Source organism: Zootermopsis nevadensis, unplaced genomic scaffold (genome assembly GCF_977971745.1).
Source record: "Zootermopsis nevadensis isolate Lab colony 2312 unplaced genomic scaffold, Znev_1.0 Znev_ptg000001l, whole genome shotgun sequence".
NCBI lineage: Eukaryota > Metazoa > Arthropoda > Insecta > Blattodea > Termopsidae > Zootermopsis > Zootermopsis nevadensis.
Genome location: NW_028259133.1, coordinates 1,474,534 through 1,500,570, shown reverse-complemented (window position 1 = coordinate 1,500,570; position 26,037 = coordinate 1,474,534). Strand labels below are relative to the sequence as shown.

Below are 26,037 nucleotides of genomic sequence, written 5' to 3'. Positions count from 1 at the left end.
CGGATAGCGACCAGTTGTGGTAGAACTTGTCAATGATTGAAATAAAAGTTGGTAACTCGATTGAAAACTGAAAATAGTTACAATGACAGCCGCAGACGTATAGGATGTAATTGAGCGGTATTGTAATTATTTGAATCATTCGAGAGAAAATCACATGTATTATGTTTACTGAGGATTTCTGTAGTGTTATGGACTTTTAATTTCATATTAACTGTCAAAAAGTGATGTCATATTGTGATTTGGAGCGTAACCGTCATCTAATACAGGAAGAACAAAGATAAATATAATTGGTAACCAAATATATCCAAGTCATTACACTTTTTTCGTAAACAGTTTTTATATTAAGTTTCTTAGAGGTACATATGTACTCTCAGCATTAAAATAATTACAAAATTTAGATGGCATGCAAACTTTGGGGAACCATTAATCATAAGAGGCCACAACCTACTATGTCACTCACTCATTCTGGTCCAAGAAATTCTTTGAAAAGTCGATTGTATACTCGGTTTGTCAAAGCATATCCCACTTTCTTAATGGAACCTGAAGGTTTATCACCGTGTGCACAAAAGACTGCCACTGGACTCTATCCTGAGCTAGCTGCATCCAGTTAACCCCATTGATTCCTATCTCCCTAAAGTCCATTATTTTCCTCCCACCTAAGCCTAGGTCTTACCAGTGGTCTCCTCCCTCAGGCCTCCTAACAAATAACCTGTAAACATTCCTCCTCTCCTCCATGCGTGCCATACATCCCGCCCACCTTATCTTTCTCAATTTAATTACCATAATATCAGGTGAGGAGTAGAGGCCATGAAGGTTATCATTATGCAGTCTCCTCCATGATCCAACTTTCTCCCTTTCAGATCCAGATATCATCTTCAACACTCTTTTCTCAAAGATCCTTAATCTATGTTCCTCCCTCAAAGTGAGAGACCAAGTTTCACACTCATACAGCACAACTGGAAAAATTACACTTCTGTAGATTTTAATCTTTATATTTTTATGATGAGACTGGAGGACTAAAGATTTTGATCTGAATGATAGCAAGCATTCCCTGAATTTAATATGCTTTTCATTTTGTAATGAATGTCATTCTGACTTGTTGGTGTTGTCCCCAAGTACATTAATTTTTTTCACAGTTTGAATGATTCATTAGCAATGCTTAGGCTTTCTTGAAGTCTATAAATAGTTGATGGAGTGAAGATTGCTGTGTTCTGGGTTATTGCACTACATAGTCTGGTAGAAGTTTACCGACATATCAGAGGTCCTTACTGCTTCCATCTTCCCCTTGATGTGTTTTTCATAACCCTAATCGTACATCACGCGCAGTTCGATGTTAGTCAAAAATAAATTGATGATACCAAGTGAGCAGGAAATATGTTTTGAATCAGTAGTAGCTTTCTCTTTCAGAGGAAGTCATTGTCATATAGTTTCAAGTTATATTTTCAGAGTTATAATTTTATAATTGACAATACACGAAGAGGCCTTTATTTAGCATTTATCAAAACGTCTTTGATTTTCTCATACAGATTTTCTTGGATCAGGTTTTAGGATTTACTGGAAATACTTTGATACATAATTGAAGATGTATCAAATCTGATTTTTCAAGATAAAATTATTTCAGTTATGTTGAAATGCGCTGTGTGCTGAGAGAATGGAGACCTAATGTAACTTGGCTTTTATTGATACATTTAAATAATTTAACCTTTATAAAATTAAATAATTTAATTTAGGATCTATACCTTCTCTTCCTACAAGTGCTTCCATGGCTTGTAGCAGGACTCTTTAAAACAGTAAAGGATAACTACCAACTGTAAGATGGCCAACTTTATTGCTGAATTTAGTGAATGGATAATGTGACTGAGGAGAAACTGTATGAAATTGATTTGTATGTTTAATCATATAAACAGTTGGTTACTTTATTAGTGGGAAACAACTCCAGGACAACAGGATAATTGATATTACAGATTAGTCATTTCTAGGAAAATATTACCATTGTCGTGTACAGATAACGGGAAAGGGAGCGTATGATGGCTTTGAATTTTATACAAGATTAAGTGTGAACATAAGTTAGAAGTAAGAAATTGAGGTACTTGTAGGTTATCGGGACACCGCTTTAAAAATAGGTTAGGTTAGTTTAGGTTAATGTGTGTGGATAAATGACATATACTTGAAAGCTATTATATTTTATTTCAATAAATGACAACTAACCTAACTTATTTTTAAAGCTATGTGTCCCGATAACCGACAAGTACCTTAATTGATAAATTATTAAATAATTAAATTGATAGGTTAGCTGAGTTTAGGTTAGGTTAGGTTAGGTTGGGTTAGGTTAGGTTAGGTTGGTGCGCCGTCTTTGGTAAAATTTTGTCCTTCGGAAGCGTCGCTACTTTTGGCGTCGTTTTTCTAGTATTATTTCGAATGTCATCATAGTTATATGCCACTTTTGGCGTCTTTTGATGGCGTCACTAGGCGTCGCGACGCTCGGCGTCGATTTTGTACTTGAGGATTCAATAACGGACATTTTTGCTGTCAATTTTATGTTATTTGCAGGCGTCGTAAGTATAAACGTCGCGACGCCGGGCGGCGAGTTTCTAAAATCGCTCTAGATAGTATTTTAATTGTCATAGAATAGTTCCTGCGTTCTTGCGGTGGAGTCGAAATGGAAGGCGTCGCGACGCTCGGCGTCCGTATTCTGGTATGACTCCAGTTCAATCAGGAGACTTTTCCGCAGTAAATTTGGCGTCTCTTGAGAGCATCGTAATGTTCGGCGTCGCGACCCTTTGCCAAGAGAAGACAACAGAGGAGAGAGAAGAACGTGAAAGAGGGATTTTGGTGATGTAGGTTAGGTTAGGTTAGGTAAGGTTGGGTTAGGTTAGGTTAGGTTAGCTGAGGTTAGGTTGGGTTAGGTTAGGTTAGGTTGGAGCGCCGTCTTTGGTAATATTTTGTCCTTTGGAAGCATCGCTACTTTTGGCGTCGTTTATCTAGTACTATTTCGAATGTCATCAAAGTTATATGCCACTTTGGGCGTCTTTTGATGGCGTCACTAGGCGTCGCGACGCTCGGCGTCGATTATGTACTTGAGGTTTCAATATCATCTGGGTCCTTTTTGCTGTCAATTTCAAAATATTTGCAGGCATCGTATGTATAAGCGTCGCGGCGCCGGGCGTCGATTTTATGAAATCGTTGTAGATATTATTTTAATTGTCTTAGAATCGTTCCTGCGTTCTTGAGGTGGGGTCGAAATGGTAGGCGTCGCGACGCTCGGCGTCGCGACGCTCGGCGTCGGTATTCTGGTATGACTCCAGTTCAATCAGGAGACTTTTCCGCAGTAAATTTGGCGTCTCTTGAGGGCATCGTAATGTTCGGCGTCGCAACCCTTTGACAAGGGAAGGCACCAGAAGAGGGAGAAGAAAGTGAAGGAGGGATTTTGTTGATGTAGGTTAGGTTAGGTTAGGTTAGCTGAAGTTAGGTTAGGTTAGGTTGGGTTAGGTTAGGTTAGGTTGGAGCGCCGTCTTTGGTAAAATTTTGTCCTTTGGAAGCATCGCTACTTTTGGCGTCGTTTATCTAGTACTATTTACGAATGTCATAGTTATATGCCACTTTAGGCGTCTTTTGATGGCTTCACTAAGCGTCGCGACGCTCGGCGTCGATTTTGTACTTGAGTTTTCCATATCATCTGGGACCTTTTTGATGTCAATTTTAAGTTATTTGCAGGCGTCGTAAGCATAAGCGTCGCGACGCCGGGCGTCGATTTTCTAAAATCGCTGTAAATAGTATTTTAATTGTCTTAGAATCGTTCCTGCGTTCTTGAGGTGGGGTCGAAATGGTAGGCGTCGCGACGCTCGTCGTCGGTATTCTCTATGACTCCAGTTCAATCAGCAGACTTTTCCGCCGTAAATTTGGCGTCTCTTGAGGGCATCGTAATGTTCGGCGTCGCAACCCTTTGCCAAGGGAAGGCACCAGAGGAGGGAGAAGAAAGTGAAGGAGGGATTTTGGTGATGTAAGTTAGGTTAGGTTGGGTTGGGTTAGGTTAGCTGAGGTTAGGTTATGTTAGGTTGGGTTAGGTTAGGTTAGGTTAGCTGAGGTTAGGTTGGGTTAGGTTAGGTTAGGTTGGAGCGCCGTCTTTGGTAAAATTTTGTCCTTTGGAACCATCGCTACTTTTGGCGTCGTTTATCTAGTACTATTTACGAATGTCATCATAGTTATATGCCACTTTAGGCGTCTTTTGATGGCTTCACTAAGCGTCGCGACGCTCGGCGTCGATTTTGTACTTGAGTTTTCCATATCATCTGGGACCTTTTTGATGTCAATTTTAAGTTATTTGTAGGCGTCGTAAGCATAAGCGTCGCGACGCCGGGCGTCGATTTTCTAAAATCGCTGTAAATAGTATTTTAATTGTCTTAGAATCGTTCCTGCGTTCTTGAGGTGGGGTCGAAATGGTAGGCGTCGCGACGCTCGGCGTCGGTATTCTGGTATGACTCCAGTTCAATCAGGAGACTTTTCCGCAGTAAATTTGGCGTCTCTTGAGGGCATCCTAATGTTCGGCGTCGCAACCCTTTGACAAGGGAAGGCACCAGAAGAGGGAGAAGAATGTGAAGGAGGGATTTTGTTGATGTAGGTTAGGTTAGGATAGGTTAGGTTAGCTGAAGTTAGGTTAGGTAAGGTTGGGTTAGGTTAGGTTAGGTTGGAACGCCGTCTTTGGTAAAATTTTGTCCTTTGGAACCATCGCTACTTTTGGCGTCGTTTATCTAGTACTATTTGGAATGTCATCATAGTTTAATGCCACATTAGGCGTCTTTTGATGGCTTCTCTAAGCGTCGCGACGCTCGGCGTCGATTTTGTACTTGAGTTTTCCATATCATCTGGGACCTTTTTGATATCAATTTTAAGTTATTTGCAGGCGTCGTAAGCATAAGTGTCGCGACGCCGGGCGTCGATTTTCTAAAATCGCTGTAAATAGTATTTTAATTGTCTTAGAATCGTTCCTGCGTTCTTGAGGTGGGGTCGAAATGGTAGGCGTCGCGACGCTCGTCGTCGGTATTCTGTATGACTCCATTTCAATCAGGAGACTTTTCCGCCGTAAATTTGGCGTCTTTTGAGATCATCGTAATGTTCGGCGTCGAAACCCTTTGCCAAGGGAAGGCACCAGAGGAGGGAGAAGAAAGTGAAGGAGGGATTTTGGTGATGTAAGTTAGGTTAGGTTGGGTTAGGTTAGGTTAGCTGAGGTTAGGTTATGTTAGGTTGGGTTAGGTTAGGTTAGGTTAGCTGAGGTTAGGTTGGGTTAGGTTAGGTTAGGTTGGAGCGCCGTCTTTGGTAAAATTTTGTCCTTTGGAAGCATCGCTACTTTTGGCGTCGTTTATCTAGTACTATTTCGAATGTCATCAAAGTTATATGCCACTTTGGGCGTCTTTTGATGGCGTCACTAGGCGTCGCGACGCTCGGCGTCGAATTTGTACTTGAGGTTTCAATATCATCTGGGACCTTTTTGCTGTCAATTTTAAGTTATTTGCAGGCATCGTATGTATAAGCGTCGCGACGCCGGGCGTCGATTTTCTAAAATCGCTGTAAATAGTATTTTAATTGTCTTAGAATCGTTCCTGCGTTCTTGAGGTGGGGTCGAAATGGTAGGCGTCGCAACGCTCGGCGTCGATATTCTGGTATGACTCAAGTTCAATCAGGAGACTTTTCCGCAGTAAATTTGGCGTCTCTTGAGGGCATCGTAATGTTCGGCTTCGCAACCCTTTGACAAGGGATGGCACCAGAAGAGGGAGAAGAAAGTGAAGGAGGGATTTTGGTGATGTATGTTAGGTTAGGTTAGGTTAGATTAGGTTAGCTGAGGTTAGGTTAGGTTGTGTTAGGTTAGGTTAGCTGAGATTAGGTTAGGTTAGGTTAGGTTGGAGCGCCGTCTTTGGTAAAAATTTGTCCTTTGGAAGCATCGCTACTTTTGGCGTCGTTTATCTAGTGCTATTTCGAATGTCTTCATAGTTATATGCCACTTTAGGCGTCTTTTGATGGCGTCACTAGGCGTCTCGACGCTCGGCGTCGATTTTGTACTTGAGGTTTCAATATCATCTGGGACCTTTTTGCAGTCAATTTTAAGTCATTTGCAGTCATCGTATGTATAAGCGTCGCGACGCCGGGCGTCTATTTTCTAAAATCGATGTAAATAGTATTTTAATTGTCTTAGAATCGTTCCTGCGTTCTTGAGGTGGGGTCGAAATGGTAGGCGTCGCGACGCTCGGCGTCGGTATTCCGGTATGACTCCAGTTCAATCAGGAGACTTTTCCGCAGTAAATTTGGCGTCTCTTGAGGGCAACCTAATGTTCGGCGTCGCAACCCTTTGACAAGGGAAGGCACCAGAAGAGGGAGAAGAAAGTGAAGGAGGGATTTTGTTGATGTAGGTTAGGTTAGGTTAGGTTAGGTTAGCTGAAGTTAGGTTAGGTAAGGTTAGGTTAGGTTAGGTTAGGTTGGAACGCCGTCTTTGGTAAAATTTTGTCCTTTGGAACCATCGCTTCTTTTGGCGTCGTTTATCTAGTACTATTTACGAATGTCATCATAGTTCAATGCCACTTTAGGCGTCTTTTGATGGCTTCACTAAGCGTCGCGACGCTCGGCGTCGATTTTGTACTTGAGTTTTCCATATCATCTGGGACCTTTTTGATGTCAATTGTAAGTTATTTGCAGGCATCGTATGTATAAGCGTCGCGGCGCCGGGCGTCGATTTTCTAAAATCGCTGTAAATAGTATTTTAATTGTCTTAGAATCGTTCCTGCGTTCTTGAGGTGGGGTCGAAATGGTAGGCGTCGCGACGCTCGTCGTCGGTATTCTGTATGACTCCATTTCAATCAGGATACTTTTCCGCCGTAAATTTGGCGTCTTTTGAGGGCATCGTAATGTTCGGCGTCGCAACCCTTTGCCAAGGGAAGGCACCAGAGGAGGGAGAAGAAAGTGAAGGAGGGATTTTGGTGATGTAAGTTAGGTTAGGTTGGGTTGGGTTAGGTTAGCTGAGGTTAGGTTATGTTAGGTTGGGTTAGGTTAGGTTAGGTTAGCTGAGGTTAGGTTGGGTTAGGTTAGGTTAGGTTGGAGCGCCGTCTTTGGTAAAATTTTGTCCTTTGGAAGCATCGCTACTTTTGGCGTCGTTTATCTAGTACTATTTCGAATGTCATCAAAGTTATATGCCACTTTGGGCGTCTTTTGATGGCGTCACTAGGCGTCGCGACGCTCGGCGTCGAATTTGTACTTGAGGTTTCAATATCATCTGGGACCTTTTTGCTGTCAATTTTAAGTTATTTGCAGGCATCGTATGTATAAGCGTCGCGACGCCGGGCGTCGATTTTCTAAAATCGCTGTAAATAGTATTTTAATTGTCTTAGAATCGTTCCTGCGTTCTTGAGGTGGGGTCGAAATGGTAGGCTTCGCAACGCTCGGCGTCGATATTCTGGTATGACTCCAGTTCAATCAGGAGACTTTTCCGCAGTAAATTTGGCGTCTCTTGAGGGCATCGTAATGTTCGGCGTCGCAACCCTTTGCCAAGGGAAGGCACCAGAGGAGGGAGAAGAAAGTGAAGGAGGGATTTTGTTGATGTAGGTTAGGTTGGGTTAGGTTATGTTGGGTTAGGTTAGGTTATGTTAGCTGAGGTTAGGTTGGGTTGGGTTAGGTTAGGTTAGCTGAGATTAGGTTAGGTTAGGTTAGGTTGGAGCGCCGTCTTTGGTAAAAATTTGTCCTTTGGAAGCATCGCTACTTTTGGCGTCGTTTATCTAGTACTATTTCGAATGTCATCATAGTTATATGCCACTTTAGGCGTCTTTTGATGGCGTCACTAGGCGTCGCGACGCTCGGCGTCGATTTTGTACTTGAGGTTTCAATATCATCTGGGATCTTTTTGCTGTCAATTTTAAGTTATTTGCAGGCATCGTATGTATAAGCGTCGCGACGCCTTGCGTCGATTTTCTAAAATCGTTGTAGATGTTATTTTAATTGTCTTAGAATCGTTCCTGCGTTCTTGAGGTGGGGTCGAAATGGTAGGCGTCGCGACGCTCGGCGTCGGTATTCTGGTATGACTCCAGTTCAATCAGGAGACTTTTCCGCAGTAAATTTGGCGTCTCTTGAGGGCATCCTAATGTTCGGCGTCGCAACCCTTTGACAAGGGTAGGCACCAGAGGAGGGAGAAGAAAGTGAAGGAGGGATTTTGGTGATGTAGGTTAGGTTAGGTTAAGTTAGCTGAGGTTAGGTTAGGTTGGGTTAGGTTAGGTTAGGTTGGAGCGCCGTCTTTGGTAAAATTTTGTCCTTTGGAAGCATCGCTACTTTTGGCGTCGTTTATCTAATACTATTTCGTATGTCATCATAGTTATATGCCACTTTAGGCGTCTTTTGATGGCGTCACTAGGCGTCGCGACGCTCGGTGTCGATTTTGTACTTGAGGATTCAATATCATCTGGGATCTTTTTGCTGTCAATTTTAAGTTATTTGCAGGCGTCGTAAGCATATGCGTCGCGACGCCGGGCGTCGATTTTCTAAAATCCCTGTAGATAGTATTTTAATTGTCTTAGAATCGTTCCTGCGTTCTTGAGGTGGGGTCGAAATGGTAGGCGTCGCGACGCTCGTCGTCGGTATTCTGGTATGACTCCAGTTCAATCAGGAGACTCACAAATTCACAAAAAATGGACGAAGCAAGGAAGACATTAGAAACAGATTAGTACAAGCAAAAAGGGAAGTCTACTAGTGTCGAACATTGACCTTTAATTAAGAAAGAATTTTCTGAAGTTATATGTTCGGAGCACAGCCCTGTACTGAAGCGAAACGTGGTCAGTGGGGAAGGCAGAAAGAAGGAGTGTAGAAGCATTTGAAATGTTGAAAATTAAGTGACTGATAAAGTACCAAATGAGCTGGTCTTAGACAGGACACCGAAAGGAAGGAGTCTATTGAAAAATCTTAAGAGAAGAAGAGATAGGATGGTAGGATACATTCTGAGTCACATAGGATTGGTTAATTTGGTAATGGAAGGAACAGTTGAAGGGGGAGACAAAGATTGGAATATGTGACGCAGATTTTTGAGGATGTGGGCTGTAAAAAGTATGTGGAAATGAAGAGATTGGCGCAAGACAGTCGAAAATGGAGGACCACATCAAACCAGTCGAAAGGCTGATGGCAAACAAACAAGCATGTGACTGGTAAATCTATTAATAATATTTAGTATCTGTAAACTTTTTAGTTTTTTCACATGTTATGTATTGAAGTCAGTGAAAATATTGTTTTCTGTAGATCTGAGTATATGAGTGATTACTAATCATAAAGTTGAATGCAAATATCTCTGATCAAAACATGTTTGCTTGTGTTTTTTGACAATTTTTAAACCTCAAAGGACCTCAGTCCTTGTGAATATCAGACTACTTTATGGTTCAGTACATTTCAATAAGTTGATCATTGATTGAAATGGATGAAATGTTTCTTTTAAGGAACTCTCATTTTGCTGGAATATCTGCAACTGATGGATGAAAGTTGTGTGAAAATTATTGTACATTACTTTTTTACTCTAAAGATGGATTAAGATCTTCTGAGACACAGATTACTTACTATATCAGGGTTTCAAAATTATTCATGGGGTGTGAGTAGTGTTAGTGATTAGGGGAGAAGGAATTTTGTAGGTTGAAGAGTGGTGTACCTTCTTACCGACTGGGCTACTGTTACGTCGCCGTTGTGTTTACTTGTGAGTGCACAGCACAGCGCACGGCGCTAATTAATTTATCAGTAGCATTGTAGTTTTCTTCACGTTTTAATCTGGTATCTGCACGGTTAGGTTAGTGCGCTCTGATGATGCAGGCAGCAAGTACCTGAGAATCGTTTGAACTTCTCTTTCCAGGAAAAACCTTTTACCCGTAGACTCCGCAGCATCATTTATTTGCGTTAGATTCGACGCTTAAATTTTGTGCTCTGTGTCAGAAGTAGTCTTTACCAGTTGAAAAATGTAATTCCTGCATTTTATGGAATTTATTTACATTCCACAGCTCCTTCATAGGCCTAAGCCAGAGGTATTGAATATGTCACAATACAAATACAGTACAATAGATTAAATGTGTAGTTTTAATAGCTATTTTCAGATACGATATGGGAATGTCGAGAAGAGAATAAATCAAGCTACCAATGTATCTACAATAACCCATACCGCCAAATAACAGTTTTCCAGATGACTTTATTTTACGGTTGTCGACATGAAACACAGCATAATATGTCATCAAGTGATTAAGATTAATTAAGTGGCATTTTTGTAAGATTACATACAGCATCTGCTCGTAGCATGTGTAAATGTTTGTACTGACATATAAATACACGTCTAAGTACGTTATTAACAACAAAGGTGTTTGTAGTTAAAAACAAGCACAACATCTGACTCTACTCTTTGGCAACAATTTCGTTCATACCTTTCCAAGATATCTTGTGGCATTAACAGAGTCGGCTATGTTAATGCGAATCTACTAAGCAGCTGATGGGCTGTTGATATCCGTACATTTTTGTCAGTTTTGTGAGAGATAAGAGTAACGAAAATGGAACAATATGACAGACATTTTATGATAGAAGTCTGTACGTACAAGGCGGAATTTGAAACGATATTAATGGAAAGCAAGGTTAAAAGGACTCAAAGAATTTATTAAAACGCGGGAGCGTTGTATTATCCTGCCAGTTGCAAGTGATGGTGAAAGTCTGTAATTTAAAAATAAATTAAATTGTGTTGTAGGAAGTGTTCTCTTTACGGAGCTAAAAGTGCAAAAGAAGTGGCAGATTCGTAGTCGAACGTTCGTAAGAATCTGTCCAAAACGTATATTATTGATTGACGTTATAAGTATGCAGCTTAGGGTTTTAACTTTATTAATAATATTGGACTGAATTGAATCTCTGTATTTGTATTGCCTCAAATACATTTATAGGATTTGTAATAAAAAAATACAATGAACGACATTTCAAGTTTGGCATCTTTGCTCCGTGAGAATGGAGATAAAGTGCTGAATGGACAGAGCAAACTTTCATTGACTTCAGCATTGTTAAGGAATCTTAATGAAGCATTCACTATTATTGTAGAGAATAATGAAGAGAGTGATAGTTCATTTAATGTCATCAACACAACGAATGCATTAGTTGAAATATTTCATGATATTCAGTTTCTCTATGACTTTGTGCAAAAGACTGTTGGCCTGAAACTTAGTAACTGTGCCGTGACAGGTGACTGTGGTAATAGTGTTCTAGACATATGTAAATTTAGAAACCTGAAGTATCTTGAGCTAAGAAAAATTCCAGTGCATATGTTACGTGGAATTCAGAGTGTACGAGCTCAGTTGCAGTCCGTAGTTTGCATTCGCTGTGTCCAAAGGCTAGAAGACCTTCTGTTGGACTGTGGAGCTGATCGCAGTTCAGGATTTGTATGGAGTGACCTAAAAGAAGCTGTATTTAGTTACAATGGAATAGATTTGTTGGATCGCTCTCTGGAATTTGCTCCATGGTTGCAAATCCTTGATCTCAGTCACAACAGGATTTCTCAAGCTAGTGCCATAGACTGTCTGCCAAATCTGAAATATTTGAACATGAGCTATAACCTCCTTGAATCTATCCCTACAGTTAATAAAGATGCCTGTCGAAAATTACAGGTTCTAGTCATAAAGAACAATTACATTGAAGATATATCAGGTAAGTGCCTTCATTCTGATAACATCAGTACCACATAATATTTTTCCCCTCTGTGAGCTCTCAAAGCTGTGGGTGAGCCATCAGCATTCCTGCTTCGTGTTTGGGAGGTGCCGGTTGAAACCAAGCTTTTCTGATTAAGGTTTATTTTTTTGTTCGTTTTCTTATGCCTGTCCAGGCAATAAACATAAATACATAAAGCAGCCATGCTACAGGCCATTTAGGTTGTTTGAGGGGAGAAGAGGTACAGCTCATACTCATTCTAGACCTCAGCACTGGATTGGGGTGAGTGGTCAGCATCATGCCTCAGCTCCGCTTTACCTCCGGGAAAGGGCCCTGGTACACATTGGACAGGAGGCTGGGTGGGCCCCAGAGCCAGCCTGGACGCAGGCTACAGAAAAAATCCTCTGCTGATTGAACCCTAGTCGTTGAGCTCGTAGCTAGTCACTATACTGACAGAGCTATCCCAGCTCACTGTCTATTCAGTTGCCAGGAAAGAACATTAATTAGGCCATGGCTGCTTCCTTTTATATTTCTTCCAGCTTATTCCTCATTGACTCTTTGTATCTAAATGGTATATGTATGTACCAACTGCTTTAGAAGACAGTAAATTTGTGTTATATAATTAGTGATTATTTCCCTAAATAGCATTAATCGGTTGATTGTTGTAATGGTGAAGTGTTGTTTCTTTTTGTGATACATACTGAGTTATTAAATGTTATTTGGACAAGCATCAGTTTGAAAGGGTTAATCATACTGCCAATTTATACCACAAAGTCTGACCTACAAATAAACCATAAGCAAAGACACTAACTAACAGTGGCTAGAGAACTTTATTAAGAAAGTTAAGAGTCATGTTAATACTAAGAAGGGAGAATTCTGGTACTTAATATTTTGCTGCTTGTTTAATCTGTAAAAAGGAATGTATACTTAGTTAATCCTAGATGGATTGATACAGTTGTAAGTTTTACATGACTTGGTATGTTTACAGGCTTGGTCGCACTGGAGTGTCTGTTGGAACTGGATTTGTCATGTAATTGCTTGACAAATCATAAAGCACTTAGTCCACTTCTGCGATTGTCTGATCTCACATGGTTGAGCCTAGAGGGTAACCCACTGAGTTTTCATCCTCAACACCGTACTCGTACAGCCCGCCATCTTCATGACTGTGCAGCAACCAGCAGGGTATGTACTGCTCATATGAGACTCAGGAGTCCACTTTCGTTTTTTTATTATTGTATTAAGATAGTTACGTTGGTTATTATTTAAAGTTAAATGAACAACAGGGGGAGTTCCTGAATTTGTTTCCCCATTGCCTTTATGTTTTACATATATGTTGATACTGCTCACTAGGGATGTTTCGTAATAAAAAAGAGTGTTTGCATTATTACTTTTCCATCGCTTGTTACCTGTTACAACATGAATGATGAAACAAGTCTTTTATTTATAGTTTATGTTGGATCATTTGCCCTTGTCCAAGACAGAAAGACTTTCTGTGGGTTCTTTGGGTGGTGATGCTGTTCTTAGGGAATCGTGTAAGGAAGGTACCATATCTGCTGGAAGTTCTTCACCGTCTGAAAGATCTTTGATTGCAGAAAGAGGTGAGTTATAATAGCAGATTATGGAACTAAATATGGTTTATTTTGAGGTAGAGGAAACACATTTATATGTTAAGAAGTTGTATAAACATTGTACAGAAGCTAGTATTTATATTTGTTTTACTGAGACCAATTTTTGTTTGATTCAGTTAACGTAATTGTCCTTCTATTGGTAACATGAAAATATGCTGGTATATGAACATCAGAATTTATTCTAAAGCCCATTATTCTGACTAGATGTCAGGAGACAGAAATATTGTGATAAAATTTAAATACATGACTAAAATTGGTCAAGAAATTATAGCTTTGAAAAACTTCCAGTTTTTAACCTTTGTTGTATGCAGTTTAAATAGCCACTGTACCCTTCATTTAGAATCATTGTATATGTTAGAGGTTTCCAGACTTTTATACCTTGTGCCCCCCTTAAAACATTTCATAAATTTCATGCCCCCCCTTCCAGAACAAGTGCAAGCAAACAGCACTGTAAGACAACTAAACTGCCACAACCAAGCAAAGGGTGTTAAAAATGTTTCTCCATATTTCGTTAAAAAAAGGTTTCCATACAAACCCCCCCCCCCCCCACTTTGGGAACCTCTGGTATATGTAATCCAGATTCAAGTACACCATTCCACCCTTGTTTTATGTGGACTGGGGCATAAGATGGATGTGCAAATACAGCAGGTACGGTGCAGTTGTTTGTGAATGCATGTGACATGTGTTTTTTCTCCATGTCACTATTTATTATATTTGTTAAGTTGCAGCTACTTAGGCATGTATATATTATATTCCATCTTAAATTCCACTGTTTTTTATAACTAGAACAGATGAAATTTTAATCAGAGTGTTACAATATTTTAAGAAAGAAATTATTATTTGAAGATATCCGTCTTCTGGGTTATTGCGCTGTGTAGTCTGGTCGATGTTAACCAACGTTTCAGAGGTCATACTGCCTCTGTCATCAGGGCGATGAGGCAGTATGACCTCTGAAACGTTGGTTAACATCGACCAGACTACACAGCGCAATAACCCAGAAGACGGATATCTTCATACTCACCGCTGTGAGAACCTCAAGTCTTACAAATTATTATTTATTTGTGTGGTTTTAAAATCTCAGTTTTTGCATTTTATGAAGGTGGACAGTCTGGTTCAAAGCCACACCAAAGCCATGACTGTAAGAGAAGCGGTCGGGTACGTAAAGCAGTCATCTCGGAACATGGCTGTGATGCTGCAGAAACTGAATTAAGCTCCAGTTTCATGGTGAATTCTATAGGTAAGTACAAACAGTGTGGACATTAATAACCATAATTTTAGGTTTTGTTATTGTTGGTTTTTACTGACTTAGATGTTATGTTTACTTTGGACTTTATTTTCAGTTTGTGCTTGTATATCTTTGTAAGTGTTCGTCAAAGAGCTTTGTTTCTCATACTTGAATGTCTAAGCAGTTAAGAGGAAAGGTCTGTACTATGGGGTTTTTACTTTACAGCCGATGGGCTGCAAGTCTTGTAAGGCGAATGTGGCTCCTCTTGAAAGAACTGAGAACCCTCGGTCTCTGCCGTGCATCTTGTGGATATTATCTGTTAATGAGTTATTCAGTTTCAAACACTATTCTTTGATTTCATATTTTGTAAAATTCTTTGCTACTAAACAACAGGCACTTATAAATGTAATAAATGTGATATATTACTTGTAAGACTTGAGGTTCTCACAGCGGTGAGTATGAAGATATCCGTCTTCTGGGATTCATCGCCCTGATGACGGAGGCAGTATGACCTCTGAAACGTTGGTTAACATCGACCAGACTACACAGCGCAACAACCCAGAAGACAGAAATCTTCATACTCTGATGACGGAGGCAGTATGACCTCTGAAACGTTGGTTAACATCGACCAGACTACACAGCGCAATAACCCAGAAGACGGAAATCTTCATACTCTGATGACGGAGGCAGTATGACCTCTGAAACGTTGGTTAACATCGACCAGACTACACAGCGCAATAACCCAGAAGACGGATATCTTGATATATTACTTCTTAATACTTTTGATGGTCAATAAAGCCATATTTGTTACAATGTTTAGAATTGTTTTGCTGTGGTACACAATTACTGTAAATTAAGTTGCACACAACTGCATAAAAAGTAAGCTTTTTATATGAACTACCGCTGATCATTTGAACAGCGTTTGAAACAATTGTCGGCGAAAGCCAAAGCACCGCAACATTACGCCAGCTTTTTGGAATACAGAAGTGGGGTTCTTGTGTGTAACTTTAGTGTTTATTTGGGTTATCTCACGCATTCCACTAACTGACAGACTGACCAGCCAGCTGCATGGAGTAGAGTTAATTTTGAGAAACTGATTAAGAAATCCCTTGACTTTTATAGAATCCAAAGTTTCCTGTTCATATGATGTTTGAGGTTCTCACTGTGGCAGAGGAAGTTTATATTTTGAGTAGTAACCTTGTGTGTACTTGTAGCTAGGTACCAATGTTTCAAAGGAACATACTGCCTACATCTTCAGGGTTAAAGAAGCCAGAAGGTCTTCCAAGTGATTTATTCCTTTCACGCTGATAATAGCTGCTAATGCCCCCTTTTGCTTTCTTTGGTATCTGATTAATAATTGATTTAAGATTATGGATTACAATTACTAAATAAGTATTGAATATTCAACATGGTCATATATCCATAAAAGCATGAAAAATGTTTATTTAACAGATTCAAGCATGATGACATGTGTTAAATGTGTCCTGTGGATGTTTTTATATTTAAAATTTCTGAACTGTTGTTTCCTTTATGCGTACACCTGTCTGCAGACCATCTGGAGACAAAGAAGCAAATTGAAACACTGCGTGAGAGATTTGGAGAGGAAAACTGGCTACACAGTCAAGCCGGGCTCTGTGTTCAAGACCTGCTTGGCCTCCACAGGGCTGTGACAACACCGTCACCTGCAAAATCTGGTGTGGAAATATCGCCGTGGCATGAAAATACCGCCGCTGTGACTGCTACCCATGTGGTAGGCAAGTTCTGATCCTGGTATTTACAAAAATGTTAGAAAATGTCAACGTATTATTAAAAGTTGGGCTCATAATTACCAATGGAAGGTTAATTATAAATGAACATTTATATTTTTGTTGCACAGACATTCAAAAATAGAAACAAAACTGGAAAGGTGTATACCATACCAGAATACTCTTGCATTCTCTTGCATTGTCACATATACTTCTCATGTGTTAACCACATAAGCGTAGCAGTACATTGCAGCAGTCACCATGTTAAAGAATTACTAGATCAAAGTTTTGTTTTCCAAAAAATCAAAACCATTCATCACTGTATTTCCCTATTGCACGTGTTAGTATGATTTCACCTTACAAGTTTGTTTGCCAGCCATGTTACTGAGTATAGGAAATTGAAAAGTCTGATTTTAAGGTAGACCCCAGTGATACAATGTCCATACCAAGTTTCATTAAATTTCGTCCACCAGTTCTTGAGTGGAATCATGTAGACAGATGGTCAAAGATTACTATATTATGCACATCGTGCAAAGAATGCATAATACTTCATAAAGTTGCATAATGATTAGCATATCAATACCCATGAAAATTGTGTGAAAATGTTTGTCTTTGATCGCTTCATTCAATTAGGTAAGTAGACCAAGTCATGGGTCTGAACTTTGGTATGTCTGTTTAAAAACATTCACTCCAAAGACATTATTAATAAGTTTGTGTAGTGTTATCAGCCTGTTGGTGCGCTGTTTGAGGAAACATTTTATTACATGTTAAGTTTGAATAGAGAACTGTGTGATTTGTGTTGCTGTTCTAGTGCCACAGTTTTTTCAGTTCTGTGCATAGTATTCTTCTGCTAATCTCATGTACTTGGACAGAAGGTGCAGTTAACTTCACAGTTTTTGCAGGGTGAATTCTTAATATTAAAGGAAGACACAAAGGGACTTGTGTAGAATTAAATTTGAAGTAGTAATCACAATTAAACTTAGTATATTTCAACTTTTCCACAGGTTTCTGGAGTATTGAATTGAGATCAGTTCATTATTATTATTATTAAGTGTTCTGTCTTACGACAGGTCCATTGCTCTGCCCAAAAAGAGCTCTCCAGTTGTCCCTATTCTCGGCTTCTCGCTTTAATTCCTGGAACGTCATCTTCTTTCCTTGTTTAAGGTCGTCGGTTAGCTGTATCAATCTTCTTCCTAGTCCTCTCTTTCCTTCAACCTGGCAGTTCATTAGCTTATCTAAATAAAAAACTGGGTTGTTGCTTACAAGATTTCCTCTCTAATTTGAAATTAGACGAGCTGTAACTCTTTATGTGTCAGTCTCATTAAAGCGATGTAAGAATTACCCCAAGCAGGGCAAAAATATTATGTGTTATATTCATAAACTGCACATTGACTTGAGTAAGGAAGAATTTCTACAATTTGGGAAGAAATCTGTTAATGTACCTGCTTATTAAAATAGTGATTGTTGTACATGTCAAGGAACATCATTTATATCTCGGTACAAAATATTATCCAGAAGTGGTCAAGCTGTATTTACTCTTATATATATATATATATATATATATATATATATATATACGAAACATTTGGGGGGTTTTCAATTTGAATTCCATTAAACTGTGACATATTTAGAAAAGGAAGTTGAAGCTGAAGATATCCATCTTTTGGGTTATTGCGCTGTGTAGTCTGGTCGATATTAACCAACGTTTCAGAGGTCATACTGCCTCCGTCATCAGGGCGATGAATAAGCCAATAGGGTGTGAGGTGCTGGGTTTATAGGCCGGGAAGTGAAAGGTGTAGCCTGCCCCGAGCCAATGGGAGCAGGTATGGGAGTGGACCAATGGTAGCACGTGGGAGAGGAAGAGAAAGGTGATTTTAGTTGTATGGATCAGGGCCCTGAAAAGGGCCGTGTTAGTGGTCTGGTTGGTTCTGGCGGCGCACTCTTGCTCGCTCTTGGAGTCCTCGAAGTGTGTGAATAAGAGGCTTCCAGGACCGGCTCAGGTGAAGTCCATCTTCCCTGTTAAAGTTATCGGGATGTAGTTCGATCTTGATGGCTTCCCTGATTAAGCGATCCATGTAGCCGGTTTTTGAGGAGAGGATAGAAGACACCCTATTGGCTTATTCATCGCCCTGATGACGGAGGCAGTATGACCTCTGAAACGTTGGTTAACATCGACCAGACTACACAGCGCAATAACCCAGAAGACGGATATCTTCATACTCACCGCTGTGAGAACCTCAAGTCTTACGAAGTTGAAGCTGTTCTAGAAATAAGTGAGAGAATAGCAGATGGTATCTAAGATTAGAACCAAGTACCTTCTAAATACACTTCATTTGTATTACAACTGAAGTTGTGTATTTTGTGAGAAGTGTTTCAATTGAAATAATGAATCAAAACCTTTACGCTGCAGTATAATTTCTTTGTACCTTTCTCCACATTGAATTATAAAGGAAACACCTGTTTAACTTCCGTTGTCATTATTGTTTACAGAATAAAGCCGAAAGTGATGTTCATTACGTTGCACGGAATCCAGAAGTAGTGAGTGATTCAGCAGGAGGACAGGAGCCATTAGCTTCTGATACACTTTCATCTGATGTCAGATTTGAAGATAACAAAGGATCATCACCAGAACCTGTTGAGCTCATTGAGTCAGATGAGGATGAAGAAGATGAAGGTAGCAGGCAGTGTTTTTCTCAGTTCTTCTTACCAGACAATTTTATAATGCATTACTTGTAGAGTTTACAAGCTATTGCACAGTTTTGTGGCAGTCAGGGTTATTTCTGGGACAGAAACAGAATTTTAGTGTGAACGCTATTCTCATAACCATTATTTCTGACATGGAGATGCTTAAAGATTGTTGTGCGGACATTAGGCAATATCAGATAATGGAGGATTTAAAAAGAAATAAAACATCATCTGTCAATAAACTCAGTTGATGTGGAAAGATCAAGGAAGATTTCTAATTACTCTTTCTAGTTTATTTTATGGGCATTGTTCAAGAAAAATAATTGTATAAATATCATTAATCATAATAAAATTACTGTTAATTATAAAAGCTTGAATTTGATAAAATACTGGTGAAAATTCCACTCACAAAACCAAATTAAAAGATTGTCTTAAAATAAAAACCCAGCAAAATTCTTAGCAAAAACAGAATTAGTAATACAATTATAATTAGTAAGGATTTAATGGAAGTTCTATTGATTATTTGACCCAAGTGTGTAGTTACATGAAAATGCCTTGAACAGGTAGAATCACGTTAGATCGTGACACAATGCAGGATTTCTAGTTGTGTAGTTACTGTCATTATATAATGTAGTGTCACCTTGTTTGTTTTCAGATGAAGGCGAGGAACAGCTATATCTTGTCCAGAGGCAGCAGTTAGGAACTCAAAGGGCGGATGAATTCTTCTTGGCGGTGACTGAAAGGTATGTGATCACCTTTATCATTTATTAGAAAAGTCATAATATGTATTTTCCTGTCTCTCTGAAATTTGTGAATCACATTGTCTTCATGCTAGTGTCGTACATAACATCTTTATTACATTCCATGGATTCATAAGTTAGATGACAATAGGATGTGGAATAAGTCATAATAGTATATTATCTATTGTACAAGTACAGTTCATGCTATTATAAATATTTCACATAAAACTAGTGTCATCTTGTGAGTAAATCCTCCCATTACATGCAGTAGATAAATTATACTACCCATTTATATTATATGAAGACAAGAAAACAATGAACATTGTGACTAATTTGTAAATGTTAAACATTTGTCTATGGAATATAAGGAGTGTGTAATTAAATATTGTTTTTATGCTACATTATATTGTGCCTTTTTATTTAGAAGGTTAGTGAGACTTGATTGTTATTATTATTAAGTGTTCTGTCTTACGACAGGTCCATTGCTCTGCCCAAAAAGAGCTCTCCAGTTGTCCCTATTCTCGGCTTCTCGCTTTAATTCCTGGAACGTCATCTTCTTTCCTTGTTTAAGGTCGTCGGTTAGCTGTATCAGTCTTCTTCCCAGTCCTCGCCTTCCTTCAACCTGGCCTTCGATGATATCACTCATTAATCCATTCCTTCTCATAATATGTCCCAGCCAGTAAGCTTTCCTTCGTGTAATCGCCTGCAGAATGTTTCTTTGCTCGTTGACTCTCCTCAATACTTCTTCGTTGGTCACTCGATCCGTCCACCTGATCTTCTCTATTCTTCTCCAACACCACATTTCAAAACTCTCCAGGTATTTCTGTTCCTTCTTCCTGAGTGTCCAAGTCTCTGCTCCATACAGCGCGACACTCCATACGTAACACTTCACTAGTTTCTTCTTCATCTCCAAGCCCAACTTGCTAGTGAGAAGTATCCTCTTCTTGACGAAAGTACACTGTTAAAAATTTTTATGCCTCCATAATATGCAGTCTTTTTTTTAAAACATTAGAGGTTAGCATTTGGTTTATGAAGCTGATTCGTATTCTGTATGTTGACACTGCATATATCAGAATTAGTTTTAAAATGTTCTTGGTTGTTTACAGTGAAGTTCATTTATGAGAATATGTATTTACACAGAAGAGCTGTGACATCTAATCTGTATAGACTTCTATATGAATTTCTAGTTTAAACACCAGCAATTAACAGCATAATTGACAGTAGGCAAAATAAACTGATTTCAGTGTGTCAGTGTTGGTGACATGCAACATAGATTAAATGCATAACTTGCTTCACTTAACTTAGGTGTCAGTTTTTCAGATTTGTCCAATTTAGATGGTTATCAGTATACTACTTTTTATGAAACCTTTGTAATAGTACATATATGAACAGGTCCCAGTCCAAGAAAAGGATGGAAGGATCCTGTTCATATGCACCTGTCGTCAGACAGAACACTAAATAATAATAAGATGAGGTGGTCTAGCGGTTAGAACGCTGGCCTTGTAATCCTGGGGGTCTCGGGTTCGAATTTATAACTTGTGTTGGGCAAGGCCGTGGTCTAGGCAACACGGAGTTTTCATCCGTGGCATCCCAACAATTACTCGATTCACACACAGAAGAAGGCAATGGCAAACCACTTCTGGATCATCTGCCAAGAACGTATATGAACAGGTCCCAGTCCGAGAAAAGGATGGAAGGATCCTGTTCATATGGACCTGTCGTCAGACAGAACACTAAATAAATAAAATTGTATTATCATGAGTTATTCTACATCCTATTGTCATCTGGCTGACTAATGGATCCATGGACTCTAATAAAGGCGTGTGTGTGCACGTTCATGTATGTATGTATCTTACCATGCTCAATGCCAGGCTGTATCTTCATGTTCTATTTGTAGGAATCTAAAAGAAAGAGAGGTGCTGAGTGGGAAAACCCATGAGAAGTGGACCATGGCAAGCTTACTGACCTGCACCAGAACTGGGGGACAGACCCCTGCTGCCACAGTACAGCTGACATTTGATACAGTACGTCGTAATCGCCAAGAGAGGGTGTATATCATGGATGAGAAAGATGCACAGGTAATTAGTCCTTAAATCATTTTATTCGTGACCTTTTTTTTGTTACCATGGTTTTTTGTCACATGATTTCCATTCATGTTTTTAATAAATTTAAAAGAAACTGAGAACTTGGGGAAGAGGATGCTTGAATGTAACAAAGGTTTCTGTTTGGTTGTTGAATTCCATTCCACTTCCACACTTCAGTAACAAGGTAACAGGAATGAAAGTAGAAACAGAAAGGTAAAGAACAACTTTGGAACCTCCATGTTTTGTTGTGGGGTGCATATAATTGTTTGCTTTGGAAGGAGTTATGTTGATTTGTGATGTGATTCTTACAGAAGCTCGTGCGGACACTTGGTGAAGTGTTGGATGCTAGACCACTAACAGCCATGAACCAGGTTGTGTTTCGATGCATGAAATGTTCTACTCAATTCTCGCAAGAACTAGCTCCTACAGGTGAGCAATGAAAAGGGAGGAAAAGCTTGTAGGACCGTCAGTGCTGTATTGGATGCAATGACAGTCGATTGGTATGGATATGAGAGGTTTACTGTACGCCTCTACAATTGCTAGAACAAGGCACGCACTTAATGTTGGGGTTGAATGGTTAGCATTCCTTCATGTTTCTGAGGTCAGTCAGTAAGTAGGTTTGAAGACATTGAATATCTGGAAATAACTGTTGTTCTGATTTTAGAAAAAAAAAATACTAATTGTCTAAAGTAACTCTTTCCTTGCTATGAATAGCCTAGATGGATTTGAAAACTTCTTTAGCACATAAGTGTAAAATATCCAGTACACTAAAGCAGAATGTTATAACAGTAGTTTCTGGGATAAAGACTTATAATTAAGGAAGGAACAAATTGTTATGCATTGCCTTTGTAGTTTCAGGTGTGGGAGGGAATGTTGTGACCTGTCCGACATGTAACAGCACCCTTGTAATCGAAATGGAAGAAGTTCCATTACCATCACAACACAGAAATGACCAAGGAGAGAAGCAATCTGTAGTCCCAGACTGTGGACCATTGTCTCCAGGTTTTAACTCATCACCATCACAGTCAAGCATAGGTATGCAGTGTGTGACTCTGAGGGTGAAAATTGTGTACTTTATTTGACCTATCTGTGACCTCAACTTGACATGAGTGTGGTCATTCAGATACCTACAATTTCACAGAAGTAAGCTTGAGCAAAAATGACCTTGGTATTTTCTATCTTATTTTTGTTCTTACCTTTAGTTCCTTGTTGAAAGTGGGGGAAAGGATAAAGAGTGGGAATATTTATTCACTTAGCTTATTCAGCCCTTTTAATGTGGTGACATATATAGTTGTTCTTTCTTTTGTCATTTCCGAATATTAAAGGTATTTGCATTTTTGAAAGAGACTTACGTATTAATTTTCTTTTTGAGGTCCCATATGCTGCATGGCAGCTAGTACAACTTTGAAGGTGCTGTTCAGTAGATGGTTCTGTTGTGCATTTATTGAAAATGAAAAATTCAAGCATGAGTATTACAAAAACATAGATTTACTTCCTAAGTTCGAAAGTATAAGTGAAGAGCCATTTTATTCAAATAAACAAGATTTTTTGTTGTGAGATGTTACTAACATCTTTAAAAAGTAGTTTGCCTCTACAGTTCTCTAACTGAATTTAGTCACTTTATACTGGTCTAAGATGGCCACGGTGGTCTAGCGGTTAGAACGCTGGCCTTGTAATCCTGGGGTCTCAGGTTCGATTCCCGGCGGTGCCCGAATTTATAACTTGTGTTGGGCAAGGCCGTGGTCTAGGCAACACGGAGTTTTCCTCCATGGCATCCCAACAATTACTCCATTCACACACAGAAGAAGGCAATGGCAAACCACTTCTGGATCATCTGCCAAGAACGTATATGAACAGGTCCCAGTCCGAGAAAAGGATGGAAGGATCCTGTTCATATGGACCTGTCGTCAGACAGAACACTAAATAAATAATAAATACTGGTCTAAATCCAGTTACATTTTTTTAAAGTACTTGCTCAGTGCCCATATCTGAAGAAATATATTATAAAAACACATATACGAACCAACTGTAAGTATTGCTAATAGGTATCTAACATTTTGCCTTCTGAGAGGGTATGATAAAAATTGGCACAATTTTTCTATTGTTCCATCCACAGAACATCACAGTGAAGTAGCTAGCAGTCCTGCCTTGTATTGAGGATGTAAGGTAATGCCACAAATGGCAACCTATGTGACCATTTTTTTTGAAAAGAATATGTATGTACTCTGGTGATATAAATACCATGGGAATTTGAAGTACAACTGGCAGTACATGAAACAAAAGCTGAGAGTTGTTTTTTGAATTTAATGTTAAAATATTATCTCTTTTAGCCCACATTTAATTTTCTTAAGGAGGAAAGTAGGCTTATGATATCACCATGCTGTTTTTTTGTTCCTTCCCACTTTTGAACCAGATATTTGATTTTCATGAAATTGGTGTGAACATTATGGCATTGGAGGCCACTCTGAACTGTACACTTTTTTAAATTTTGTGTAATCAGTAATAACATTATGGATGCAGAAACTTATGAGCAGGATTGACACTAATGCCACATAATATAGGGTCCTGAAGTGATGTACAGTAGGGCCCCGCTTTTCGGCGATGCGCTAATACGGTGCTTTTCAATTGCGTGCATATGCCCCACGCGCTCAACTGTTGAGTCAGAGAAGTGCGTCCGGCACCATTTTCTCGTCGCTGATTCAGTCTTTACAACTTTTCTGTGCTCCGCGTGTGTCTGTATTTCTGGCAATTTTTCAAAGTTATTACATACTGTATATTTATATAATATTTTTGTGTTACTACAGTGTAATTACAATGGCGTCTAAGGGTAGTAGCGATAAAAAGAAAAGTCGTAAGCCTCTTACTTTAAATGCCAAGTTAGAGATGATTAAACTTAGCGAACAAGGCATGTCTATGGCCAAGATATATGATAGTGTAAACATCTTATTAGGCTTTGATATGCATTTGCAAGTGAAAAAAGGCAAAGATCCGCTTTTTGGCCGGGATCTGGTCCCTAACCTGCCGTATATGCGGTGCCCAACTGTATTGTGAAATATCTTTGAAAAATACATAATTTTTTAAGGTATTTTTTTAGAATATAAAGAATGCACATGGTTGCCATGTGAAAAGTTTATCTTGCAGTTTGACAACATTGTCTAATGGACCATTGAATGCAGGGATATGAAATATGGTTTATTAATCAACAGTTAGCAACAATGGTGATGATAAGTAACTTTGAGGTTATGTCTGAAAAATTTAACATAAGGATAGTTTGTACTTGACCCATAAGTGCTTACCAAAAGGAACATAGTAATATGATTACTACTAACACTAATAACAGCAACAAACTCTAACATATTTACAATTGCAAGAAATGAAAGAATTCTGTCTTGAGTAGGATTTGATCCTGTGATCATGTTTGTATTAGGCCAGCATGCTAACCTATGAGCTAAATTGCATTTTATTGTTGAATTATAAACATACATTACCCAAGCCAGGGATGATCAAAATATGTTCCACAGGCCAAAAGTGCCCCATTGCACCTCTTCATGTTGCCCCTTTAATGTATCATTAACTTACAACTAGGGCAAATGTCCCAGATCCCTCAATTCAGTGTCATGTTATTTGTATTTTTTAATATGGCAAAGCTTTGTTTTTGATTTTTCATGATGAGAAAGTACATTTGTTTGCTGAACTTTGTGATGAATACTGGCTCTGGAATTTGGCATTGCTGTGTGATATCAGCCACCACGTAAATGACTTAATCCCAAACTTGGAGGTCAATGGAAACACATTTTTGATATATTTGAGGCTGTCAGAACTTTTTAAATGAAGGTGAAACAATTTTGGAAACATTTGATAATGTTGACCTGTATCCTTTTCCCTCCTGTGATTTGCTTGATAAGAATGGATCCATTAAGTGTTCCCTTTCTTTGTGTCCACACTTTTTGGAAGTGCAGGTAATGCTGAGCAGAACCTCAGTACTGGATGTAGTTGAGTAGCTAGATTTCTGCTGCGGTTGTTTTATTCATGGTGAAACACCCCACAAACAGCATGGATAAGAGGTTGGGTAGGCCCCAGAGCTCATCTGGCTGTGATAGAGAAGAGAGAAATGTCTGCTCCTGCCAGAAATTTAACCCCAATTGCCCTGTCCATAATCACTTTACTGACTGAGATACGCATTAATAACCTTGTAATATTAGGGACTTACATGTTTGGGGTTATCATAAATAGTGCTAATGATAATGACTTGAA

At 39.2% G+C, this 26,037-nt stretch overlaps 1 protein-coding gene across 7 annotated transcripts in view; it reads left to right on the top strand.

The window, feature by feature from the left end:
• The first annotated feature begins 84 nt into the window (after positions 1 to 84).
• LOC110840241 (serine/threonine-protein kinase 11-interacting protein) overlaps positions 85 to 26,037 on the top strand; it is a 37,038-nt gene continuing 11,085 nt past the window's right edge. For 3 of the 7 annotated variants that reach the window (XM_087347575.1, XM_022085136.2, XM_087347403.1), the window contains exons 1-10: positions 10,175 to 11,676; positions 12,665 to 12,858; positions 13,124 to 13,274; positions 14,404 to 14,541; positions 16,080 to 16,279; positions 18,765 to 18,948; positions 19,615 to 19,702; positions 21,597 to 21,777; positions 22,095 to 22,212; positions 22,636 to 22,818. In XM_087347575.1, the coding sequence (XP_087203701.1) occupies positions 10,944 to 11,676; positions 12,665 to 12,858; positions 13,124 to 13,274; positions 14,404 to 14,541; positions 16,080 to 16,279; positions 18,765 to 18,948; positions 19,615 to 19,702; positions 21,597 to 21,777; positions 22,095 to 22,212; positions 22,636 to 22,818 (2,170 nt within the window). In that variant the 5' untranslated portion in view covers positions 10,175 to 10,943. Of the gene's footprint in view, positions 291 to 9,787; positions 10,029 to 10,173; positions 11,677 to 12,664; positions 12,859 to 13,123; positions 13,275 to 14,403; positions 14,542 to 16,079; positions 16,280 to 18,764; positions 18,949 to 19,614; positions 19,703 to 21,596; positions 21,778 to 22,094; positions 22,213 to 22,635; positions 22,819 to 26,037 lie in introns of those variants that run through there. The other 4 variants (XM_087347613.1, XM_087347651.1, XM_087347452.1 and 1 more) reach the window with 4 other exon arrangements.